The sequence below is a fragment of the Rhipicephalus microplus genome, chromosome 2 (assembly GCF_043290135.1).
Source record: "Rhipicephalus microplus isolate Deutch F79 chromosome 2, USDA_Rmic, whole genome shotgun sequence".
Lineage (NCBI taxonomy): Eukaryota > Metazoa > Arthropoda > Arachnida > Ixodida > Ixodidae > Rhipicephalus > Rhipicephalus microplus.
The window spans coordinates 77335543-77356265 of NC_134701.1; the positions used below are offsets into that span (position 1 = coordinate 77335543).

A 20723-nucleotide genomic window follows, 5' to 3' on the forward strand; every position below is an offset into this window, starting at 1 on the left:
AAGTAGAAAGTGGCGGCGTCTCGCGGCTATCTTGGTAAATTGTTTTTTTTTTGGTCTCAGACGAACAGACGATTTTTCACTCACAACGAACGGGGCCGACGCCGGCGGGGGGTTTTCTGCAACACGAGCTCACTAACGCTATCAAGTTAAAACGCAACTTCATCCTGCAGTTATGGCGAACTACCTGCCTTGCTGTCCTTCATGAGCACTGTGCCTTCGCCTTTCTCTTCTTTATTCCCGGTGTCGCACGTTCTAATTGCTCTGTTTCAGTTCGTACTTCACTATCATCCGGGATGGGCCAAGGTATATCGGAGGCTTCGAACAAGCAATTTTTTCGCACAGGGCGATTCACAAATGAACCGTTGGCGAGAATGATGGAGCAAGCGTGCAGTGTATCATTTCTCCCTGGCAATAACTCAAACACTCTGCCCAATTTTCATGACATAGCTGGTACCACTCTTCTTGCAAGAGCACTACATCACGAACTCGGAGATTTGTTGTTGGGCATGTCAAACGGTTGTGTTCCGACCGCAGTAATCGCAGGTGTGCTCGTTTCCACCTCTTCCAAAGTTTCGCTGTTAGACGCTGGCGATGACGAGCCTTTCGTTGCAGATCAACGGATACGTGCGGCTGTAATGGGCAGACCTGTTGTGACAATGATGTGCGGCGTTTACCCAGCCAGAAATGCTACGAAGGTAATTGCTGTAGCTCGTTAGGCTCACTTCCAAGTTAGGTGAGCGTATCATGTTAATCGCAGCTTCAACCTCGCAAAGCACCATTGTGAGGCCTTCTACGTTAGGATTACTGCGTCCGAGTGACTTCTTGAGCGCGGTTTTTGTCGTACAAGTGTGGCGCTCCCGCTATTCAACCCACCATGGAGCGTACTCGCGAAGAGCTGTTCACACAGATGCAAACCACCTAGCACAACTCCGAAAAGTCTAGGCCTTTTCAGAGTACACTATTGAGGGTACACGGCGGCGTACGATGAAAGGACGAAAGATCAGCAAAGTTATGGCGGTGGTCCTGTCTGATGTTAGCTCAAAATGAATGACACGTGTGACGGCACACGAAAACAACATTAAGTAAGTCCTTCTTGAGCCACTTGCTGACTTCGTGAACAGCGGCCCATAGTAATCAAGCCCAGCGACCGTAAATGGCTGGTTTTCGTATTTTTTTGCAAGGAAGTTGGACCATGGGTGTGGTCTCTACTGTAGCTTTCCAGCGTTTGCACATTCTACTTTGATAAATGATCCTCTTCACGGTTTGACGACCCCTCAACAACTAGAAACGCTCTCAAAGCTCAGTGAGGGTTGCTCAGCACCACCGCGGATAATACGTATATGTGCTGCCGAAACAAGCAAGCTGGTGAGCTCATAGTCACTTGATAATAAGATCAGGTGCCGAATGTCCTGTTCAACATGCAGCTCTGGCAGTCACCCACCGACGCGAACTAGCTCATCTTCATTCATAAACGGGCACAAACGAAGTACAGGGGATGTCGAAGGTAACGACATACCTTTCTGCAGCGCTCGGTCATCGATTTCGAACGAGTCTTCCTGCATTATATGTAACCAATAATGCTGAGCTTGAAATTATTCTTCTCCAGTCAGAGGACCAGACGCTGATGCGAAGAGTGTTGCGTTGCGGCTGAAACGCTGGATCTATGCTGTTATTCTTAGTAGTCTTGCTAAAGAGCTGTAGTTTTCCAGGTGAATGACGCCGTGGCGAACATTATAGCGGATGAAAAAACAGATGTAGTTTTTGCGCTAATTCCTCAATAATTTTTCGATTGCTGCGATATGGTGAACAGTATTTCTTCGTTACATTAGTTGAAGTCTATACCCTCGTAAGACCTGGTTTTGTCAGACAGCCATGTTGGGCACGCCACCACTTGGATAATTTGGTAAGATCCGAGAGTGATACTCCACGAGTGATGACATTTTTCTTGCTGCTACAGTGAAATTATGGAAAAGGTCTGGTATGCTGCTGCATTTCGCTTACACAGTGTGGCACAAATGGTTCTACCTTGATCGCTGAACTTCTTATCCAGTTTAGCGCCACAAGCGGGTCCTTTCAAAAGGTAACAGTGGCGTGTTGTGGAAAAGCAACCTTTCGCACGTAGCATATAAGCCGCACCACGTTGACGCATGCCAGGAGCTCAAGGCGTTGAAGCGACACCATTTTCAAAGGAGAGAAAGTAGGCCCTTGCTGATCTAAAGCCATGTGAAACACGTTTAGTGTGGTGAGTCCACTCGTGCGTAAATGCAAGCACCATAAGCTCTAGGACTGACATATGCAAAGATGTGTAGCTCAAATAGAAGGAGCTCATTTTTGTCTCATAAGAAAATATGCCGTAGAACAGCTAGAGACGAATGAGACAGTTCAGAAAACTAACTATTTCATTTGACCTGTTCATCTGCTAGCATACTGGCATACCATGCAAGATTTTTCTTCCATAGATTCGGGAATACCATTTCAGCCCTTAAAGTGAAGGGATTAACGTAACCAAGTAGGTCGAATACTCAGGCCAAGGGTTTATTGCTTTACATTTAGTAGGCAGCTTTTCAGCGGTAAACATAGCTGCGTACTCAGTGCTCAGGATAAGGTGATCACCTGAACGTTCCCAGGGAAAACCTAAAACATTCATCCTTAGACTGTCTTTAGCTTCAATTTCAATGGCGAAGCTGTCACGTTCGAATATTTCCTTCAACTCGTCACAAATTGAGACCCATTTGCAAATTTCCATGCTTGCCTTGTAGATTCTTTCGTTTCTTCATATTGACCCGTGTCTGCGTGTGAACGACAACGATGATGTGGGGATTTAGCGGACACCAAGTAGTGAGCCTCTCGCTTGACTCGAGAACAAAGAGGACAATCTTGCGGCTCAGTGTTGAAAACACGCTGCCTTCAATGCCTCAAGGCGTACTTTTGCTATGTTCGCGTTGTAGTGCGACAATATACCTTTGCCGCCTGCATGCTGGGTAGCCCGATGATAAGATGGTCCAAGTATAACGCGTGCTCCAATAAAGCTACTGTTGCTGGATAGATCTGCTGACGAGATAACCGGGGATGACGAATTGTAGCGGCCAAAAGAAACGGGCTTTATGTATCTCCAAACGGTACTATGGTCATCCTTCAAGTTGTAATCGCTGGCATTCAATCTTCCTTAGTTGGCCGTCGTTCTAACCAAAAAAAACCCCAGAAAGTCGCGAACAGCTGGAGTTATGCATTCTTTATGTCGGCTACAAGAATGGAAGGGTGGGAGCAAAAGTTCAGTAGTAGCAGGACAATGTACACACTGAGTTCGATGCCCTTCGATAAGAGATTGCTGATGCAGGGATCACCAGCTTCATCTGATTGCGAATAAAACACCACTCTAAGGTTTGTTATGACGGCGTCCCGATGAACTACTACGTGATGAGGCATATAGCATACTTTATCTGCGACTGGTTGCTCGTCTTGCACCTTCTCAGCATGTACGTTATCGAAATGTGCGGTAATCGTCAGGTTGTATTTCTCTAGTAACGTCGACTGTTCTCGGAAACGGTTGATTTGAAGCTGTAGTCGTCATTCTGCCAGTCAGCGAATACTGTTTCCGGCTGATGGTGCTGGCTGTTCTACCATGACCGGCACCTGATAACGTCTACTTTGCTTCGTTATGTGGTGCTCAAATGCGGAGAGGTGCACGTTGATCTACAATAGTTGGTGAATAGCTTCCATTGATCCTTATGGCATCAAGACGCCACATCGCAGATACGTCTGTGTCTAGTGAAGAATTGCTGTTCAATATGAACAGTTCTCTACATGGGTACTGGATGTCCAACGATAAGGGTGCTTGTACTACCCATTCAAATGTTGTGTCGTTCGCTTTTAGCATCTCGTTGATGTGGTCAATCTTGCGGTGGTCACCATTTAATAGGTGTGAGATGCTATCAGCACGGTGCTGTCACCTCCTTGCCACGTATTTGATTGGTATGCACAGCCACATGGTACTCCTTTTCGAGGTGCTCTAGCAGTGGACTCGTTACGGAGCAGAGGTATACAATTGTCAAGTTTTCTAACTCCACTTCAGCATCACTACATCGGCTGTGCAGCCGCAGGGAGACACGGTCGGCACAGAGTCGCTTCTGGGCTTTGAAGCTTCTGAATGTGATTACTGAAAGTTCTTCCCTTAGAATGGCAGACCCCTGAATAATTCTGGCCGCATCTGCGCGACTATAGCTACGCTGGCTAGCGCTCTCGAACAAAAGCCGAAGTAAGAGGCGTCGATTTCTGGACTTTTCGCATATGCGAACCGTCTGCAATAGTACAGCCGTGCATTCTAAGTGCACGCTTTGGGCGGTTGTATTGGTTCGACGCTTTGGCGAAGGGGGTCTTCCCAATGCAACGGATTCCACAGCAGGCACTCGGTCCTGAACGCTGAGCCTGGAAAGGTCGCAAATAATGGTCAGGTGGCGACGACGGCCGGAGTCGCAAGTGAGACTGATGGCTTTTTGCATGTCCTTACGATGTGGTTGCGAGTAACACCTAAGAAACAAAAGTTGTTATTTCATAGCATCACTTGCATTTCTCCCGCTGACAGATTGGCAGTGCAGGACATAATGCTGTGCTCATGGCTGTTGCAAAGTGGGCATATTTTATTGACCGATGCAGTGGAACCCATAAAAGCTGCAGCCGATGGAATGAATTCCGCGCCGTCTAGACTTTGTGTCGCAGTGCTGACTTAACCTTCGTAGGAGTGGCGACGGGGTCACAGGCGACCTTCCTCCTGCACTTTTACTTGGAGGCAAAGAAATGTCAACAGGTCCTTCGCTCGGCGTAGCCTGTGTTCGGAAGTCTCGGTACCACTATTGACATGGTCATCATCTTTCGTCCTTTGGCGGTATATGATAGCCAGATCGTCTGGCAAGCAACGCATCATGACGCGATTCAGTATTATGATGTGTTCATCTGGGGACACGCCTGTGCTTTCTAAAGCGCTTGCACGGAACTGCGCAATGTTGTGAAGTGTGCGAAGTTTGGCAGCTTCTGATGAGCTCCTCACGGGAGTCAACGTCAAAAGATGATTCAAGTGGGCATTGATGAGGAGATCTCACCATCCGAACCGATCCGTGAGCGTTTCAATTGCAAGGTTGTAATTCTCCTCGGCTAACTGAATTCATTCGGTTGACCGTTTAGCGTTGCCAAATAAGTACATAAGCAAATACTTGAATTTTTCTACTCGCGGCAGTTCGGGGTTGTGGTGTACAATGGCGTCGTAGTGATCCCGAAAGGCCCACTAGTCGCGCAGCTTGCCATCGAAGGTAGGTGTGATGTTTAGGACAATTCAAGCACTTCCCCTACTGTGCAGCGGCACAGGAAACAGACAGGGAGACGAGTTCAAACGTTTATATACAGAAGGAAGGCTATGAAAAGTCAGTGATGCGGACGCCGTTGGGACGACCACCATGGCATGTGAGGAAAAACAGTCCCGTAGACTCACGACTCTCGAGCAGCGGTGGCGGAGATGCCTGGACCAGCGCGACCTCGGACCTCGTTTCCGAGCTCTTGATCACCTCCCGGGCGTAGCGGTTCCACGTGCGGCTTCTGGTCAGCACAGCACCGTCTGTGCTGTGCTGAAACGCTGCTCGCCACAGCTGCGGTGCGGCAGCTCAGTCACCGGCGTTCCCCGCCTTGGCCAGGGCACTGCCAGGTACCCTCGGGTGCACAGCTTGTGAGCTCACGGCCCACGCCCAAGTCTAGCGCGTCGCTCGGTACAGCTCAGCACCACTTGGCGATCCTCGATTCAGCCAGCAACTCCCCTGGCACCTGGATCCTCGGCCACCCTGGACCTTGCACGGCTCCGTGGTCCTCCGTACACACGCCCGCGTCTCGCCCGGCAGAACGTCTCGCTCGTCCCCTGAGGGCCTGATCGGCGGTACGACAGACGCCGATGAGGTGCAGGGCAGTAGGCGGTGGAAAGGCGCTATGGAATGCGCTCACTTGCCGATGTGCGACGCTCTGGTGACACCGGCGCTTGATGGCATGGGTGCGACTACGGAGCAGTCAACCGCATCGGAGACGCAATGCTCCATGCGTGTAATGGGTCAGCCCATCCAGCGAACAGCTTGCGTCGAGACGCGATGCTCGGCGCAACGGTGACCATTAGCCAGGCCACGTACGTCGCTGTGCCGAACGTCTGACCATGGAGACGCTTCTCCGAGATCCGCGATGCCCTCGGCAAGGAAGAGAACAGCAGGCCAGGCCGCGCCCCGAGATGCAGTGCTCGTGCCGGCAATGCCACCCCAGCTGGTGGTTGGACGGCAGCAGCGTGTACAGCCGCGTTCCCAGGCCGGAACCTGGATTGCCTGCGTCCGACGCCTCGGTCCACCGTCTCCCGTCTGCCGCTGCTCCAGGTCGTCCCCAGCCACAAATCTTACCACCACGTAATGGTCATACGTGGCCCAATCGTGGCATGCAACCTCTATGGGCCATCACAGGTCATCAGCTGATTGGCTGACCTCACGCGCACAGTTTGCTCGAAATCACACGCGCCTTGCCCCACACTTCCGTCGTTGTCGTCGTTTTTCTAATATCCTCAGAGTAAGTTTCTGTCGTCTGCGCAGTACAACCGATCTGTGCCGTGGCTCTTTCACATGGTCTGGAGCATCGACTAAACTCTGGAGGTCTGCGTTGCTCGATTCTGATCCGGAACCTCGAGCATGCATTGTAGTAGCTTGCTGACGGCCTTGCAACCAGTACTTCAAGTCTGCAATGGCGCAGCCGATTTTGCCGCTAAAACCCTGCGCCGTTTCGACTTCGCGGTCAACGTCATCTTCACGTGTTAGCGGAAGAATCGTGTCGTCCAATTTTGAAAATCTAAGCTCCTTGTCCTTGAGGTAGTCAAGGTGCGCGCGAACTTCCGAGAGGTCAGGACTCGTTTCCTGCATGCAGAAGATCCGTAAGCTGGGTTATGGCTCGCGTGACGCCAGCCCTGAGCGCACCACGCGTCTTTGCCATGGGGCAGTTCCGGGTTTCGGAAGCACGAAATAGTACGAAACGACTGGCTCCCAAACCATAAGAGAAAACGCGACTTTATTCTGTGGTCACCGCGTATTATCTGTCCTGCCGTCCCTCACGAGCCCTGTGTCCTCGGTTTTCTCCCTTCCCGGAGTCACACGTTCTAGTTGCTTCATTCCCATTCATTTTTCAACACATATATACAGATATATCTAAGACGTCTTCAAGAAAGAAATCTGTAAAGTCACTGCAAATGTCCTACGAATATTGAATTCATATTCATGAGAAATTTTAAAAGAACCTTGTCCAAATACATGGCTCTTTATATTCCAGAGAAGGGAGGGTTGAGTTTCTAGCAAGCACAGAAGATGGTCTGATCACTGTTGAGGTGAAGCCTATAGTAGGACGTATGTATTTTTTATATGATATCAATTATTGTGTAAGAAAGATTATAACTACCAACTCAATCACTTCCACTTCCCCAGCTGGGGATTAGTGTTTTCATTCAAATTATCATTTGGCCTTCACCACCTCGTTTGTCACTGTGTGTGTGCTCTAAACTTCACTTTATAAGGCGCCGTGATTCACAATTAGGTCAGTTACATTGTCACTTACATTCAACTTATCAAAACGCACAGGTGCAGTCTTTACAATATTCGCAACAAAAATAACCTAACCTATTTTAATTAGGCTTTGACATTTTGTGAAAAGTGCCCCATCAGTGAAGGAGCAAAAAATGTTGAGGTCATTAAGTAGGAACACCATTATGAAACAAAATTCGTAATGAGTTTGGCTTAGGTTTCTGGAGACATGTACGAGACAAACATTGCTGATAGGAATCGCTGATAACTCAGCGCAAAACCAGATACATAAAACGTAATATTTTAGTAACTTATCTGCTTACAAACAAGCGCTGACGCAATTCGCATTGTTCTCATTGTTTTTTTCGAAGAGAACAGTCATGTGCACGAAAAAATATTGTAGATCGACCAAAGTACACATGTAGCTACCACATCTGCTGTTGCTGCCGTCAGAGCATTTGGCAACCACACACGTCTCGTCAATGGAAACGCCGTGACCGTGCTTTGTACATCCGTAAATATTCAGAAGTCTATAGATAAACAAGACCTCTCTACTTGTCAAGATGTAATATGAGCTAAATAATTGATACTTGCAGTAAAATAGCTTGAGTGACAATAGATTAGACGAGATGGAAGGCTCATACACATGTGTCTTTAAGCTATTGTTAGAAAAAATGATTGCGCTCGGTAATGTTTTCTGTATGTTCCACACAGTTCGTGAGTGTCGCAAACTGCCACACAAATGAATTGCCTTTCTAGACACTCTGCACATGGCTTTATAATTTTATTTACATTACAGTTGAACCTTTAGAAGGCAAATCAAGCGTAGTTATTCCTCCTTGCACAGTTTTAGAAGCAAGTGCAAATTGTGTGCTCCTGTCATATGGACAATCGGATAATGGTAAGTGCTTATCCCTGCTGAATATTTCAAGAAATATTTAGCGCTTAGGAAAATGCAGCGTTTCTTAACTGTTACTAGAATATATTTTGTTCTTTACTCTAGTAAAGCTTCTCTTGGGGCTAGTAGGTGCATGTTACAAAAAACAATTGAACGACACGAACCACCATTAAAAAAGTAGGCAAAATAGAAGTAACTCACACGGCTTTTCTTTTACCCATTTTTCTCAGTGGTTTGTGTCGTCTAGTTTTCTTGCAATATCTGTACCTACAATTGCACGATTCTGCATTTACGCTCATTTATGCCAACATACATGTACCCATCGCCTAAACCAAACTCTGTACATACGCAACCCCTTAAAAATGCAATATATTGGCCAGAAATACCAATATACATTCCGTCTCCGTATTTCTACAAGGCTCATCTTAATGCTTTGTATTTGATATTGAATTTAGCCCTTCAGATAGGTAACGTAACATCCCTAAGAAAAAACCATGGCACATCACACAGTGTGAAGGCAGATGTACCAAACGTGGAGTCAAATTACAGCACAAAACCCATCAGCCCTTTTCTGTGAGCAACACTCCCCCCCCCCCCTCCTCCACAAAAAAAATGGCTTACCTTCTTCAAAGCCATGCAAGGCTGATCAACACCTTGTTGTTCCTTAATGACGCATGCTTTTATCCTCCCACGCCTGCTATTCGCACTCCTTCCTGTGCTATAACATGAATAGCTTCGCTTGCCCTCTGTTACAAGCTCTGCATCTTATGCTCGAGTTCCATCCGGTGTGCGACGTAACCATCCGTACTCCATATGCGCGTTCCCACTTCCTCTGTATTCTCGCCTACGCGCCCCCTTCGTCACCTCCCAACACTGACACAGGCACAGTATACTGACCTACGCTCGCTTTCGATTGATGATTGATTGATATGTGGGGTTTAACGTCTCAATACCATCATATGATTATGAGAGATGCCGTAGTGGAGGGCTCCGGAAATTTTGACCACCTGGGGTTCTTAAACGTGCACCCAAATCTCAGCACATGGGCCTACAACATTTCCGCCTCCATCGGAAATAGAGCCGCCGCAGCCGGGATTTGATTCCACGACCTGCGGGCAGCAGCCGAATGTACTTAGCGACTAGACCGCCGCGGCGGGGCTTACGCTCGCTTTCTTCTTTCTCATTCAGGCATCATTTCCACAGGTGTTTACACTCCCCCCCCCCTTTAGCACTTGTACGTTTCCTCCCCGTCCATCCTCTCGCAATACCGATGCAGGCAGCTTCTGCTTGCTAGTGCCTTTATTAACAAAATTGACTGCTCGCGCTGCAGAACCGCTCACCGGTCATCCCGTACATAGAGGCACCGACATTAATAAGTTGTATAGGCACTCGATCTCGACCTCATACATAGTGCCAGTGGGAGATTTCTCCTGTGCATCGTACCTTGCGTGTTAGCTAAAACCGAACTGCGTGTGTCTTTATCCAATAAATCTACTATCTCTCATTGCTCTTGAGCAGCGATTGTCATCTTCCAGTAGAAATCCCCTTTTCATCACTGCATGCTTTGCACCTCCCCAGGTTTCTTTCCTGCGCAACCCTGCTATGAGCACCAGCGCCAACGCCACCGCCAGTGTGAGCTTTAGCGCCCGCTTCTTCGCGTCCACACATGGTTCTCTTTAGCAGCAGACGGCGTAATTTCTTTTCCCTCCTTGTTTTCCCCCTATACTGTTATTGCATCCCGTGCTGCAGGGATTGGTGCAAGTGTTCAAAGAGCGAAACAAAGGAAAATGAAAATGTAAAGGAGAGGATGTGCGTGTTCATGATGACGCTACGGTCGTGGTTTATGCTGGAGTCACGGTTTATTATTTCTTCAGCACTACGCAAACCTCAAGGGTAACGTCTGCGCTAAAAAACGTTCTGCCAGACACAACAATAGCTGGTGGAGCGTCCTTTTTACAGCCTAGAGAAACACGATTGATGGTACTAGGGCAAATACAGTTGCAAAGTACACTCTTCGCTATAATGAATTATCATTGTAGGGAAGTTCAGAAGCACATATACGCATATTTGTACATTCTATGGAGCAACGAGGTACCTGCTGCATACTTCTTGAACTTACTTCATGCAGATGCTGCTAACAAAAAATACAGTTGAGCTTTTTTAAGGGCGAGGAAGCTTTAAACAGGCTATTTGATACGCAGGTAGTATTTTGTCACTCTTCGTCTCTATTTTACACTTCTACTTTACGAAACGGCATTTGTTGACATGAGGTGCTGTACAAAGGTACAACGGCACAGAGCCTTTGCGAATGAGGGGCTTTTTCAACGTCTTGTGTAACTAATTTCCCGATCACTGCTGCTTTAGCCGCATGGTACAAATCGTCATAATCTTGCGAAAACTACACTAACAAAGTCGGCCTTTCTTTTTGTGTTATCACAGGTTTTGTTGTACAACAATAGAAACCCCACCCATATTGGTAGATAAAAGCAAGCGAAAGTTGTCTCGTTTAAAGCAACTACTTACTGCACCTTTATTCATTATCCTATGAGGAAGTGATGTACGTTTGACTATAGTTTGACAGAAGTGGAGTTCACCGCGACTTATCAAAAAGGTATATTTTAAACTTTTCGTTCACTCCCACCGCATCCGTGAAGGTAACCTAAACTTATAATGGTGACTTCGGGCAATTTTAACCATAGGTGATGTACTTATGACTAAGATGGTTCTAAGCACGATGGTGCCTTAACGCGTTCTAAGGACCTACCTCTACTTATCACGGAAATTTCCTCGGACTTGAGCAGGCTTCCTCTGTTAAGGTAGCCTATGAGCTACCTTAAGGCTTTTTTAAACCACATGGTGGGGGACTTTTTGTGCAGTTAGTTGATTATGTGAACCGCAAGGAAGCAACCATGCGCAGCACAGGCTACGCATAAATGTAACCACAGAGGCGATTCCTCAATGATCGACAGAACCCGGTGGAGACCTACGACAGGCTGGAATTTTCGTTCCTCCCCGGCTTCAAAAAGTGCCGTGAAAAATATCATCACGGCGCTGTTTCCGCAGCTGTTAATCGCATCGCGCTTTTATATAGCTGGCACGACTCAAGTTGGGAGCGACCTTGACAATACCTTGCAGAAGACCGTGTCACGAGTAAAAACCCCAGCGGATATCTGCTAATATAGAAAAAAGAAATGTTTTCGTGTACCAGCAAATCTTCCCGAAGGGGAGTAAATATTTTTTAGTTGTTTGGTCGACCGAAGAATGATGCAGTTTGTCGGCTGTTGAACTATATTGCGAGCTGTTTTCATGATCATTGTTTTCTCTGAAGACACATGGCGTTTGTCATGGTGATAGTTGACGAAATTCGTGAAGACGTGACCCCTGCGTCGGTGAATTGACTTCAATGCACAGTTCCAGAAGGAATTGAACTTCGTACAAAAACAATGCTGCAAGGCTGCTCAGAATATTTAAAGAGTCTTGTGAAATATACGCAAGTGAAAAAAAACTGTACATGCTGAAGTGAGCATATTAATAAAGCAGCGAGAACATACAACAATAGCATAAAAACAGCAAAAACATACAAGATGTCGAAATAACAAAAGTGAGATGGCAACCCACTGGCATCGACGAGGGTTGAAGAAAAGTGATCAGACGAAAAACGTGTACTTCAGCGAAAACTGCCGGCGCCTCAACAAGCATTTCGACTTTTTACGTTTGGCTACTGTTGTGCGTACTGTTCTTCGTTTATTGCAGTAAAAGAAATTATTTTTCCTCGAGGTAATGCCAGCGAAGTCTACCTACCCTCATACTTGACATACTTGCCCATACTTGACAAGTTAAGGACGCCTTTCATAAGGAGGCCTTATGACAATATAAGGCAGGTTTTTTAAAGGCATCTTGCATTTTTTTAATACTTTTCTCTTTCTTTCGTGCGAAGCATTTTCGTGAATATATAAAGTTGGTTCAAGAATACGTCATTCAAAGGCTGATTTTAACTCTATTTTTTTCGGAATAATATCTCACTTGAACTTATACAGTTTGTTTTTTTGACTGGACTCACTGGTACTGCAACACAGAAGGTATAGTCAGTTTTTTATTTACGCTTTCAGTGCTCCTGAACACCAATATGTTACATAAGTGGTAGTCTACGTCGAGCAATATTACACCATGCTTTCAAACACAATTTGTGATTACTTGATATCTAGTAAGCAATTTTTTTACTAAAATTGTAATTGACCAGCAACAATTTTATCAGAAACTTCCCTGGAAGTGTTAAATCATCTGGTATATTCCCGATTATCTAACAAATCTTTAAAAACATTCTCTGCATTTTATGTAGAGGAAAGGAAGCCTTCTTAATAGAAATGTAAAAGACGGGAAGACTTTATTGTTCAGAGCACCGTTGCATGAACAACAATCATATGGTGGTTTTGGGACGTTAAACCCCACAAATCAATCAACCGTTGCATGAACGCAATCATTGCCGGCTGTTTCAGATTAGTCCAGACTTTTGACGCACGCTCTACGCGCTAGTCACATCGCCATCTTTTTTTTCTAATATTCAACGCACTCCGGGCCTGAGGTGGCAAGTTCTATCGGGGAATGTTTTTCTACAGGCATGAGTAGCTGAGAGCCATTTGGTATTCTACTTTGCATGAGCGAGCTATGCTATCTTTAAAAATGGACACCTGACAATGAAAAATTATAATTCACACACGTTCTAAGCAATATGTTTGTTTATAAGTTCTTGTACCTAATTTAGGCTAATCAGCGTGGGGCAATTCAGGTTTGCTCCTGCACCAGCTCTTCCATCGGTGCTTCCGACACTTGTGCCTCGCTCGTGCTACTGAACACGTCGCCTTCGGTCTAGTTGTGCTTCTGATGATCGGTTTACGCTGCGACAAACAGCCGTTATGCCAACTCTTGCAGCCCCTTCTGAAGATTGTTCATGAATTTCGCGTCTTCGCTTCATTCACTGTATACGCTCTAGCCTTCTCGCTCTGCTGTGATCTGCGCTGTCTCATTCGCCGCTATGATGCTGCCTTAGCATTCTTTGTTGTCGTCCTAGGGTCGCTGTGCAAGACTGAAGTGGTAGGCGTCACACAGCACTTTCGGTCCCGCCTTCCTTCAGGTGCGTGGGAAACACAAGACTCGTTTTGCGCCCTTTTCTGATGGGTTTCTACCTCAAGCCGCAGATAGTATAACTGTTGCTGTAGCTCCATCTCAAACGAAGAAGTTTTGTTGGGCCTCTCTAGCTAGTTATGTCACTTGTGTAACGCGTTTGCAAATAACTGAGGCGACCGGAAGGTGCAGAACAAGAATGAACGAGGTTTTTAATGCGTGCTTTTTAAAGCATTTCATTAGTACATGGTGCATGTGCGAGCAGTATTGGCTGTAGGTGACTAGCACGTGCCCGACACATCTTCTCGCGGGTAGAAAAGGTTGACACAAAAGACCTTACACTATCTGCTGAAAGTTTGCATTGTACGCAAGGCGCTGCGGTGTCTTGATGGAGCGTGGTAACCTTCTAAGAACTGTGTTCAATACGCAAGAATGTGTTGCATTTGGAGCTCTCGGGACTTGAGCCGGAATGCCTGTAGATTGGTCTTGGCGCTGTAGTATGAAGGGCTGTTGTGCTAGATCTGAAGAACCGCAGGAGGGTGCCTAATTACTGCCATCTGACGAGTCGGTAGCTCCTCTGCAGGCAGTCGCATACACTTCGAAAGTAGCGAAACAAAATACACTTCGAAAGTAACGGTTGAAGTGCTCTGCGATTCAAAGCTTATCGACGACGACGAGGCCTTCATGAACAGTTTGGTCAATTGACGTTTTTGTGCTTAAAAAAGACCAAAAGTTTTGGGGCGCCGTGTGAATGAATTCGGCAGTGTGCTCAGATTTGGGTGCACGTTAAAGAACCCCTGGTGGTCAAAATTTCCGGAGCCCTCCACTACGACGTCTCTCATAATCATATGGTGGTTTTGGGACGTTAAACCCCACAAATCAATCAATGAATGAATTCGGCAACGTGTTCTGGGAATACCGGCGCTCAGCTAGCCGTACTTTAAGGTTCGGTTCATTTCGCATTTAGGGAATAATCCCACGTGAGGCACACTGCCGCCTAAGGCGCTTTACTTTTCTTTTAAAGTGCATGATTTCTATTGTTATCGAAACAGTAGTCCTTCATGTTTTTTTAGTTTTATTCGGAATAAAGTTGCTGAGGCAATAAGCAATTTTTTTTCAACTTATCCCAATGTACAGTGGGATCGTTGCTATAAAAACTATTAGGGCATACTTTAAGATATTCCAGACCACTTTCATCTTTGGTGCGAGAGAAATATTTATCAGTGATTGTTTTGAACATAGCTCGTTTCAAGCACCTCAAAAGAAAAAGAACGGTATAGTAGGTTGTGATCAGAAATTTCGGGATCAGCCGACTTAGAAAAGTTTTTCAGTGAGCGACTAATAAATGCAAGGTCTAGTATGGATGTTGATTTACCACAAGTGCATGTTGGCTGTTTAACTATCTGATCAAGGTTGTGAGATATCATGATGCCATGCAAATATCGTGAATGTCGTGAATGTCGCGGTGCGAAAAAATTCATTTTCCCTTTGGACAACTGGCATATCAATATCACCTATAAGAAGGACCTTACCTTTCGCGAAAGACGCTTTATGTGTGAAAAGATCGCGAAAAAAAATCTGGGAGAGAGTCAGGTGCTCGATAAACGGCAAAAAGAATGATTTATATTGGCGAAGAACTTCCCTGAAACGGTTTTGAAAATATAAGCCTGTGGTAATGTAATAGCGGCTATAGTGTTTTTTTTTTAAAAGACCACCCCGCCACCCCTCGTATTTCTGTCATGGCGAAAGGCGTTATACGACGGGGGAAACACAACCGTATCCTATATATTATCGTGCAAGCATGTTCCGTTAAAACAACCACATAGTAGCCTCGACACCTCTCGATTTATTAACGACACTGCGGGCATTGATGTTTAAAACTCAAAGTTCTTTAGAATCAGGGGAGCCCTGAACCGAAGAAAGTCAAGTGCTTCTGGACTTATTTCGACGACCGTCTATTTTTATCCTCAAATTATTGCTTTCATCTCATGTGAAAACTTCATTGTTAAGACGCAGCTTATCGTTAAATAGGCTAACTATCTTGCATTGCTCTCTCTTTTTTAGCGATATCCCACCGAAGTTTGCGTTTTCTTAGCGTATTGCGCGATTAACCGTTATGTACTAATATTTGAATACCCTTTGATTTATGAGCATTTTTATAAGATAAGCTGTTTTTCAGTGAAATGCTGGAAGTAAATGATGACTGGTCTCATGCTAGCTACTTTACCGACGCGATGAGCACTGCCAACAGATTTGCGATGTGCAGAAAGCTTCCTGGAGAAGACATCTTAAACAACCTTATTTTTTTGAAATAGCGTCAATTCCGCCGACATCCTCAGGTATACCAAAGACTACTAAATTGGATGGTCTGCTCCTATCCTCTAGATCGGTCAACTTCGTCTCGAAGAATTTTATAGTACGTTCAAAATCATCAACACGCGAGGCTCGCCTTTCCTATTCATTGAATCTGGCTCTCCAATTAGCGATGACTTTTCCATGCTATTCTGTTGTTCTCTGAGTGCAAATACATACGCTTTTAACTTTTTCTGGCCAGACAGTAGCTGCTTCAAATTCGACTTGACAGAAGCACTATCCCTGGTAGTGGGGCCGGGATTTGTTTCGACATCACCTTACAACAGCAACAAATATGCACAGTATGCAAATAAGCAATAGAAGCACAACGTTCGGAGTAGGGCAAAACAAAAAGAGTGCGACAATTTCACCTAATTATGCTATACTAGCTACTAACTTGCACGAGGTAGCAGAACCGTTTAAGCCACATGTTCGCCAATGGTCCGCCGTGCCCACAAAAAGGCGTAGACCAGAAGCTGCTCTTTTCTTGACCGGTGCATAGACGTTGAGTCGAACAGAACTGGTTCCCCAAGTGGCGCGTCCCAAAACAGCGAAGGTGAGTCGTCCATTCAGCAGTGACGCCACATCGGTGACATAGTTGGGGATTAAGTGCACGTGGCGAAGTCCGGCAGATATGGCTGATCGATTTCTTTACGCTTCGGTAGTTGCAGAAACATTGATCCGAACAGGCCATGAGCAAGCACCTGCACGAGGTAACAGACTGATTTAAGCCACATGTTTGTCAATTGTCCGCCGCACTCAATGGCATACATCTACGTATTGCTCACAATTCAGTCCCTTATAAGTTGGCAATGTGCTGTAATTTCTGTATAGCAGCGGTACCATGAGCTGCCCAATAAATACGTTATTTTCATATCAAAACCTGTCATTCATGGTAACCACATATTCGTGCATTCCTTTGTCAGTTTTCCATTATTTAAGACGATGGTCTTTTTTGGGGCTTTCAACACAAAAGTTTTGGTTTGTCTGTCTGTCTGGCTGTCTGTCTGTGCACTTTTAACGGTCCCTCAGACAACACCTAACAATATCCCAAACGGTGGATCCTATCCGAAGCGTCCATCAATATTGCTCAAGGTTTTGCATTTCTACTTGTGCGATTGTCAATTAAAAAGCGAATATTGCGCATATCTGAGGCACCATAACAACACGTCAGTAAACTGTATGTGTGCCTTCATAATAGAAAAGGCATACATAAGTAATTTAAGGACCGTAGCGTTTATCAGGCTGCACCGATAATGCAACGCTCGCCCGAAAAGGCAAGTGTTTCCAACGTTTTCCTAAGGCGACACAGTGGCGGCACCTACCCTTTGTCTTGCGTTCTACACCTTATCACATCCAAGATGGGCGCGCACGCCGCGCGCTCTGTTTTCCAAGATAACTGCCAGATAGCACTAATGCCTCACAAGAGACGTGACTCGATGCGCTCGTTCGCCTCCGCTGAACGCTCGAGGCAGTCTGACGCAGCGCCTCCAGAATACCATTCACCGATTGTCTTGCACAGAACATCAAATAAACGTTTTGTTCAATCTCTCCAGATCCAAGGCTCTCTGTCGGTGACATTTGCAGTGTAACAAGTAGATACGGCACCAATTTTTTATATGTCGATCTATGTACCTTGAAGCACGAATCTGCATCTGAATAGAAAGGGTTTGAGGCGCACCGAGATAGATGCATGTCAGATGCAAAACATGTCTACGACAAGAATGGCCTACCACTTGATTGTCTAAAATATGTTTCAAATAAGGATGTCTTCTGCTATGTGCAATATGATGCCCGTAGTAGCAGCTTTTCGGTCTTGAGAGGTGTTGTCAATTTGTTAAATTGAGAACTGTTTACTTAGCCATGTTATTGCAAGTCTCCCACTTGCTTCCAGGAAAGCAAAAGTGCTTGTTATTGGGATTATCGAGCAGGACTGTGGACACAACTACTCAGTGCAATAAGAAACTGGAGTCGGTGTGCACCGCCCTAATGTCTGACTTGACGGAATCGCACGACCCGTGTGATCATTATGAAGAGGAAGAATGATTAAGTGGAAAAGCATGGCAAGAGAACATTCATGTGAATAAACTCATCAGTTAGCATCATTAAGAAGCGTATTTTTCTGTTTACATAATTTATAGAGAATTAATAAAATGACAAGTAAAGCCCTGATTTTTATACTTAACGAAGAGGATTTCAATCAAATTCAGCAGATTCCACGCGCCTTGGGAATCCACATTATGCGAAGCATGCATAAAGAAGGTAAACATGTATTTTTTGTTGAGCTCCATGTTATGGTACGACTCAACTTACATGTAGAAATGTTCCACGGTCACACTTATGTTGAACAGTCACAGATGTTTTTATAACTAGTTGTTTGAGTTTGCGCAACGTTGCCAACAGGAACATAAATATCAGCAACAACACCAAAACCGATAAGATGATGTAAAGCGCTGGTGCTTGCGAAGAAGGTAGCCCTGGACACTGCTACATTATTAATTTCAGCGGATGACACATACCCACAACTGACGTAAACCCGACGTGACGGCTGTTTCATGCGAGTACATATATATACATACATATATATATATATATATATATATATATATATAGTCTAGTAGATCCTCCGTGAGCGGTCACAACGTGGTTTATTTCGACGTTTCAGCCTAGAGTCTGGCCTTCATCAGGAATAAAGATACAGTTTGTCGGTGCTCAGCTTTATACAATCTCAAATCAGAGGGCAAGGTAAGAGGGAAAAAAAGAAAAGAAAAAAAAGGAAAGAAAAGAAAAGGAAAGAAAAAAAGAAAAAAGAGAAAAATAATATACGGTGAACGCCCCTCGGGTGCCCCCTTCCACTTTTCCCTCCACTCCCCCCCCATCTCTCTCCCCCCTCTCCCCTTCACCTTTCTGATGTCAGCGGTCTGTGTATGTTTCCGTTCACTAGCGCATTCCTCCCGATCAGACGGTCCCTCCTGGCACTGGCGGTTCGGTGTGGGGCAAAAAAGAGCTTTTCAGGAAGTCCTAAGCCTTTAACTGCTCGGGGTCCCGTAAACAATTCGTCGTAGAAGGACGGGGGCCGCGTATTGTGGCAGAGGCTGGTCAGCGGGCATTTTAGGAAGTTCTAAGTCTTTAACTACTCCGCGCCCTGTCAACATTTCGTCGTAAAAATAGGGGTGCCCCGTATTGCGGTAGGCTGTGCAAGCGCGTGCAATGCGAATTCCTGGCCCGCTTCTAAATTACGCGTGTCGTGGGGGCCTCCCGGCTGTGCACATGGTTGCTGTTGGGCATGTCGTGCATGGCACAATTGATTGGGTAGTAAAATAAAACAGAAAACAGACGAGAGCTGCACTTAGGAAGAGTAGTTACACTTGGAATTGTTTTAGGTTGTCCAGTGCCCTTCGCAGCTGCAGTGCCGTGAACTCAGTTACTATTTTCATCGTTGCCGTTATTGTTTTCTAATGCTTTAATTGCTGCAAGTGTACCAGGATTCTCATTTATTCCTCTATCGAGGGTGTTAAATTTCTCTGCCATTGCAACATTGACGAGGATGGTCCTCGAATTAAATTCATTCGAGTTTAACCAAGAGTATTTTCGACAAATCAGCGGGACCGCTATGGTCACCAAAATGGCACCTAATTATGCCAACATATTTATGGGAAAGCTAGAATCTGAATTTCTTGCACAAAGTTCCTTGAAACCAATGTTATACAGAAGATACATAGACGACATCTTTCTTATTTGGACCCACAGCGAGGACGAACTTCTCAGCTTTATAGACACTTACAATGCTGTACACCCGAACATACACTTCACACACACATACTCGCAAGTTACCGTAAATTTTCTTGATGTTACCATAACGATAGAAGAAGAGAAGCTCTCTACAACCCTATATCGCAAACCAACGGATCGACAACAATACCTTCATTACCAAAGCGATCACCCACGCCACTGTAAAAACAGTATTCCATACAGCCAGGCTCACCGGTTTAAGCGAATCTGCTCTAGAGACGCTGACCTTGACACGAGCTCACAGAGGCTAAAACTTATGCTCGAGCAACAAAAATACCCCCCACATGTAATTAATGACGCTGTTCAAAAAGCGAGAAAACTAAAGCGTGAAGACTTACTTATGAAGCGACCACCGCGAGAAGACCCACAACGAACAAACCTCTGCTTGACTTACAGCACAAACTTCCCCAATGTAAACAAAATCCTTAAACGACATTACAACATTCTGGAACAAAGCGAACGTCTGAAACGCGCATTCCCATCCGCTCCAGGCGTCGTTTACCGACGACCACGTAACCTCAAAGACACCCTTGTCCACTCCCAAATTAACACATCACCCCCCAATAATTCATGCCGCCCTTGCTTAAAGCCACGATGTCTTGTATGTAAGGCGATGCGAGAAACAGACAAAGCAACCAGCACGCAATCCAAGTTTTCGATTAACATACGAGGAAACCTAACATGCGATTCTTCTAATGTGGTGTACCTACTCGAATGCAACGTGTGTGGTATGCAGTACATCGGACAAACAGAAACACCATTTAGGATTCGCTTCAATAATCACAGAGCCCATGCGAAATCAGCCCCAAGTCTACCTCTATCAAGACATCTCAATCTTCCCGACCATGCATTCGACAAACTATCAGTAACGCTCTTAGAGACGGGATTTAAATCAAATCAAGAACGTGAACAACGAGAGTCATACCTTATCCACCGATTTAACACCCTCGATAGAGGAATAAATGAGAATCCTGGTACAC

At 45.5% G+C, this 20723-nt stretch overlaps 1 protein-coding gene across 11 annotated transcripts in view; it reads left to right on the plus strand.

Moving 5' to 3' along the window:
- Positions 1–18063, plus strand: part of LOC119170841 (uncharacterized) — a 234434-nt gene extending 216371 nt beyond the window's left edge. For 7 of the 11 annotated variants that reach the window (XM_037422111.2, XM_037422110.2, XM_037422112.2 and 4 more), the window contains 3 exons: positions 7333–7406; positions 8380–8481; positions 17846–18063. In XM_037422111.2, the coding sequence (XP_037278008.2) occupies positions 7333–7406; positions 8380–8481; positions 17846–17997 (328 nt within the window). In that variant the 3' untranslated portion in view covers positions 17998–18063. Of the gene's footprint in view, positions 1–7332; positions 7407–8379; positions 8482–17845 lie in introns of those variants that run through there. The other 4 variants (XM_075886575.1, XM_075886576.1, XR_012893706.1 and 1 more) reach the window with 3 other exon arrangements.
- Positions 18064–20723: the final 2660 nt, after the last annotated feature.